Source organism: Lynx rufus, unplaced genomic scaffold (genome assembly GCF_022079265.1).
Source record: "Lynx rufus isolate CCGP_SWC_20201006 ecotype Redwood Valley unplaced genomic scaffold, mLynRuf1.p SCAF_15, whole genome shotgun sequence".
Lineage (NCBI taxonomy): Eukaryota > Metazoa > Chordata > Mammalia > Carnivora > Felidae > Lynx > Lynx rufus.
The window spans coordinates 26,810,276-26,816,223 of record NW_025814829.1 but is presented as its reverse complement, the minus strand read 5'-3'; the positions used below and the strand labels follow the sequence as shown (position 1 = coordinate 26,816,223).

Sequence of the window (5,948 nt, the reverse complement as noted above, 5' to 3'; positions counted from 1 at the left end):
TTCTTGCATCTTAACAGGTGTGGCGATTATGCTGAATGATCTCAAGTTTAATGTGACATGAGAAAAAAATGTCCGCTTAGAATTTAGGCCCCAAGATTAGAAATGGCCCATTCTTCCCCGTCCCCGCATCGTGCTGGAACTTCATCGGCCGCCTAAAAAGTCCATTTTTATTTCCGCAGCAGGACCCAGCAACGGAGGCCGAAAGCTGGGTCCTCGCGGCGCGGGTCCGAGGTCCGAGGTCCGAGGCCCGAAGCCCGAGGCCGGCCTCCCAGCGCGCAGCCCGGACCCGCGTGGCCGTCCCGCCGGGCCCCAGCGCGGGGCGCCCCGCCTTTCCGGGCCGACGGCGGCCATGGCGGCCAGACAGATCCCGGCGTGGGCACGCGCCGCGCTCAGGACGCAACCGCAAGCAGCTCTGCCTCCGAAACTTCTCTGGGTCCGGGGAGGGTTCCGACGGCACCTCTGCTTAACCCTCTGCTCCGCTTCTAAAGAAGACCGCGGACGCTCCGGGCGCTGCTCGCAAGGCGGACTAGAGGGAGCGGCGAGCAGTCGGGAGAGTGAAGAGTTAACGGCGGCCGAGAGGCGGATCGCAGACCTGCACGCCGCCGCGTGCGCGGTGAGGCCCCTCCTGCCCGCCCCGCCCCACCCCACCCCGCCGCACCCCGCCCCGCCGCACCCAGGCCCAGCGGGAGCCGGGGATCGGTGCGCCTGCGCGCCCCGAGCAGAGGGAGAGGTTCCTGGAAGCCCGCTCAGTCCAGCCTCTGGCGTCTGACGAGTACGCGCGCTTCCTGCTCCGACCTTTTCGCTGGAAAGCTGTGCAGTTTGCTATTCCGAGCAGAGTTAATGTATATCTGTGCTAAGTGTGGGTCCTTTCTGACCAGCGTCCGAGCTAAACTCTGGTCGCATTTTGGAACCCATCATGCTTCTGTGCGCGCGCGCGCGCGTCTGTGTGTGTGTGTGTGTGTGTGTGTGTGTTGGGGGCGGGTTGTTAGGAATTGATGCAAGAGGTAGAGGAGCTGAGAAGTCAGAGGAAAAAATAGGTTGTGTGTTTATCTGCATCATCAGTTAAACACTTCGCTATCCAATGATATTAGTAATGCATAAGTGAACCAAACTTATTTTTAATTTAATTTTTGCTCTCCTTTCGTCTTTTCTCTGCACCCTAACAGCACAATTGTAAGAGAAACTATAATCAGGCGTTTACATTCTTCCTAGACAATCTTGAGCTATGTTTTTCTCTGTTTGGGGATTTGACAATCCCTTATTAGTACCAATATCACAATTTACCATTTCCGCCCACGGTTTCTAACACCTCAGACCACATAAGTGTAAAGGGAACATATTTATGTTTTTATTATCTTGAGAGAGCACATGCACTCTATCATGAAGATACAAACGCGATGTAAAAGTAACCTATTAAGTAGGTCACACACACTGTGTGTGACCAGTCCTTAATATCTGGTGTTGCTTGTACCAAAGAAGTAGAGAAGAAAACCTTGGAGATTTTCTAAAATTGACTTTTCTCCCCCTGCTGACAGTAGGCCCTGGGAATCCACTGTTTGGCTCATTCAGGTGTTGAAACTTCTGCATAAAGATTCATCAGGAAATGACAGCTTTTGAGTGTTCTTGTTTATACTGTATTGAAAATAACATATGTAATTTGTTGCCATACATCACCATATAAATATGGTAAATATAAGCAAAAGTTTCATCTTTTTTAGCGCAAACAGCAGTGGCATGTAAAGACAGGTTCAGTCAGCCTGGGAAAGGAAAAATTCTTCCCACTTAGGAAATCCACATTTGTTTCATCAGTGTCAGGAGCACAAGTGAAATGAATGTCAAGGAGACCAGAAGTAAATACAATAACAGGTTTGTTTTTCTTTTTCAACAAATCAGAGCCCTACCCCCCCCGCCCCCCCCACCATGGTCCTTTTCCCACACCTCAAGGCGGATGGGTCTCTTTCTCCCTGTGCTGATCTGTATCACGGAACATCTTGTAAACTGTCAGCATTCTTGTCATATCCTTGTTGCCACCATTACCTGAGGCTTATCTACTGAGGACAAATCAAGTTTGTGGGGGCAGCCAATAAGCTCACAGTTCCTCAATCAATAGGGAAATCAGGAGAGTGGGCGCAAATGCAGGAGCAATCTGGTACGCTTCTGGGTTGCTAGGTGATTGCCCTCAGAAGACTCGCAGAAACTGTGAGAAGTGGAAAGAAGGCTGCTGACAGAGTTCCTGGTGTTTTTGGCTTTTCTTCCAAGTCTTCAAACCCAGGTTTCATAAAGAAGTGAGGTCTTGACAATTGATCGTTCTAAAGTAGTTTACTGCTCCTGGTTTTGTGTAATCTGCCTCTGTGGTCCCAAGAGATTTGAGAGGCCCTGTAGACTGGCCTTGAGACTTGCTTGCTGGTTTCTTTGGTCCTGGTCTGGCTTTGCTGGAATGCCTTAGAGTAGACTTAGACTTGAACCCTATGTCTTTTTGCTCTATGCCTTATCTTTGAAGCACAGTTGGTTAAATTCTCAGCCAGATTAACTATTTAGTCATTAAGGAAGACACTCAGAAGAAGTAACTTGTGGCACATACAAAAGTATGTTAGAAGACATTCAGGTGTCATGCATAGTTTAATGAAAAGGTTCTATACATGAATGATGCAGTGTTACTTTGTGGTTAAATGGGTTATTATAAACAGCCCACGAGAAGGTTCCTCTACAAAATCTCAAGGATAAATAATATCACCTCCATGGCCCAGATTCACAGGATAGGCCACATTATGTCCTTTGCCTTCATACCATGTACTTGGGACACTTTTTAAAAACTGAGTTCGAATGTCAGTAGAGTATGCTTCCTTGACGTCTGAAGTGGTGTAGTAAAAGTTGCTTTTGATCAACCTTGTGAAAGCAGTGCGTGTTAATATGTTAAAACAATACCTTTTTCACTTAAAAACAGAACTAACAACACTCCCAAAACAGAAAATAGTATAAAATGTGCAATGGAGTAACACATCATGAAGGTAAAGAAAAGTGTCCAATAATAGCAAGGTAATACTTTTCTGTAAGGACTGTTGGTTTTGATTAGCACCTCTTCTGTAAGTTTAAATCATTATCCACATATTTTAAGTACTAAAATTGTAACTGCAACTTCTGAGTGAAAGTTCATTTTCAGCCTCTTAAGCTCTTAAAGTCATCTAAATCACCTGTTATTAAACTTGTTACCTAGAAACTGAATGAAAAATACCTGAGCAGTGGCTACATAGTTATTGGGTATAGAGGAGTTCTTGTTTTTCCATCAACTTCTCATTTTTCTCAAACTGTATATTTTCTCCTTATGTCACATAAAGTTGGATTGTATGTAATGTTGGAATGCATTCAGTCTTTAATTGCAAGTGCCACCAGAATTGCTGGGAAGAAGTTTAATATTGTTTAAAGAAAATCTTGCAGTATTTTATGAGTAGAAATTATGGTGAGGAGATATGGTGAATATTGAGATTAATGAATTGTTTCATTGCATTATTCTTCAGGCTGGCCAGCTAAACTACACGGATCCAGCCACTGGCTATCTGGTGCTTACACGGCTTGCCCACTTGCAGAGAGGCAAATGCTGCGGGTCTGCCTGCAGACACGTGAGTAGCAAATTCTCGCATTACACCAGCAGTTTTCGGTGCTTCTGTAACTTCGTAAATGCCTAGTATTTGAAAAACAAGTCAAGTGAAAAAAGCCTGATAGACCTGGAGGGCACTTTTCACAAGCAGCTTTAGCCAAGGACAACGAAATCCTTAGGACCGACATAGGACCTTTAAAGTTAATGGAATTTTGTAACTTTTCATTGTGAGCATCAGTTCCTTGAGATGCTGTGATTTGAGATTCATGGGAGTTCGTTATTACAAGGAAACTTTTCATGAGGTTTCAAATAAGTCATATTCACTAGGCAAGGGCAAGGAGGGCAGGAAAAGAAATCCAGAATATTACAAACTAGATCCCAGACAACATTTTTGTCTTCATTATTAGCTGAATAAATAGAAATCTGATCAGCATTGTGAAGTGGGTTTCCTTTCAATGAGGGTGGTTTCCTTTCTTCCTTCCCTCCTTCCCTTTCTTTCTTTTATTCTTCTTCATTTCCTTCTCTCCCTCTCCCATTCTTTCTGTGGCTGTTTTCTACTCTATTTTCATAACCATGAAGATAGCTCTCCCAAACTTAGTGCTGTGTATCTCCTAAGATGTATATTTCAGTGAATATATCTCTGTGCTCACTGATTAAGGTGAACTAACTAATCCTTCCCTATGTTGAGCAAAAATATAAATGGGATTGTGTGTGTCACCATAACTTTTAAAAAGCATGTTAGTAATCGGGGCACCTGGGTGGCTCAGTCAGTTAAGCGTCCAACTTCTGCTCAGGTCATGATCTCACAGTTTGTGAGTTCGAGCCCATGATCTCACAGTTTGTGAGTTCGAGCCCTGCTTGGGGCACTGTGCTGACAGCTCAGAGCCTGGAGTCTGCTTCGGATTCTGTGTCTCCCTTTCTCTCTGCCTCCTCCCCCACTGTCACTCTCTCTGTCTCTGTCTCTCTCTCTCTTTCAAAGAAACATTTTTAAAAAATTTTAAGGGGCGCCTGGGTGGCTCAGTCGGTTAAGTGACTGACTTCGGCTCAGGTCATGATCTCACAGTTCATAGGTTTGAGCCCCACATCAGGCTCTGTACTGAACGCTTGCTTGGAGCCTGGAGCCTGCTTCAGATTCTGTGTCTCCTTCTTTCTCTGCCCCTCCCCTGCTTGTACTCTGTCTCACTCTGGGTCTCAAAAATAAATAAATATTAAAAAAAATTAAAAAAAATTTTTAAAAAGCATATTAGTAAGGTAAATTGTTATAGCATTAAGATTATAAACAGATAACAACCTCTATTTACAGACCATTTTGACTGTATGTTTTGGGGTAAGGAGGTATTATTTCCTTTAACCAACTTTACAATGAAGGAATAAACATTAAATGCATGTATTAACTATAGCCAGTAATGAAAAATTAAGCCTTCCCATTTATGTGTGTTTCTACCTGTGCCATTAGCTGTTTCTAATTAAATGCATAAGAGCCTTTCATAAATTGAGGACCTGAGAATTTTCTAAGAGTGAGTTTTTGACAGTAAAATTCTTAAAGTTGGAAGGATGCCTTTAGGAAGTGATTCTTGGACCCTAATTAGGACCATTTGCCAGAGGTTGCCATTATTCTCCTCTTAGTCGGCAGGACCCAATAGATCAAATGATCTATATAACATTATTAGCAGCCTCTTTTTTTCACTATGAGAAGTGTTACACTTTTTCAAGAAGCTTGTTAAATAATTCAATAATAGTTTGTTTTATTTCTTCTGCAGTGTCCATATGGTCAAGTCAATGTTAAGGATCCATTGAAAAGGAAGAAATTCAATTCATATTTTTATGTTTGACAACAATTTCTTCTCTGTTCTCCATCTTATTGAGCCTGTATTTAGAAAAAAAAAAAAAAAAAACAACTCTAATCCGGAATTGCTATCTGTGCTGTTAGTCTTTGAGCACTAGTTAATCATAAATACATATATTAAAAGAACATCAATAAAATGAAAAAGCTAGCAAATGTTTGTGTGTTTCTGAAGTGGCACATTGATAGTTATTTTCCTTTCTTTTTGCTTCATTATCAGACACATATGTTGAAGAAAGAAAATAATGACTGTTCCATTAAATAAATAGTAGCAATCGGGTCACCTTAGTAGCTCTCGATTTTTCTTATAGCCTCCGTTCTCCTACTGTTTTCTCCTCAGTGTTAGCAACCCAAGGGAGGTTGCTGGCAAATAGAAGGGTTTGAATACCGTCTTCATTTTATTTATATCTCGAGCTATAAGAAGATTGATATAATGCTATATTGTGCAGCATATGAGTGCCCAAGAAGTGCCATTCTGCATCAGGAAATGCTCTCATCTTCCATCTGTTC

General features: G+C 42.8%; 1 protein-coding gene across 1 annotated transcript; it reads left to right on the top strand.

Moving 5' to 3' along the window:
- The first annotated feature begins 349 nt into the window (after positions 1-349).
- CUNH1orf53 (chromosome unknown C1orf53 homolog) lies at positions 350-5,457 on the top strand. Its single transcript, XM_047077273.1, has 3 exons — positions 350-613; positions 3,516-3,617; positions 5,356-5,457. The coding sequence occupies exons 1-3, from the start codon at positions 350-352 to the stop codon at positions 5,425-5,427; spliced, it is 438 nt and encodes a 145-aa protein (XP_046933229.1). The 3' UTR covers positions 5,428-5,457.
- Positions 5,458-5,948: the final 491 nt, after the last annotated feature.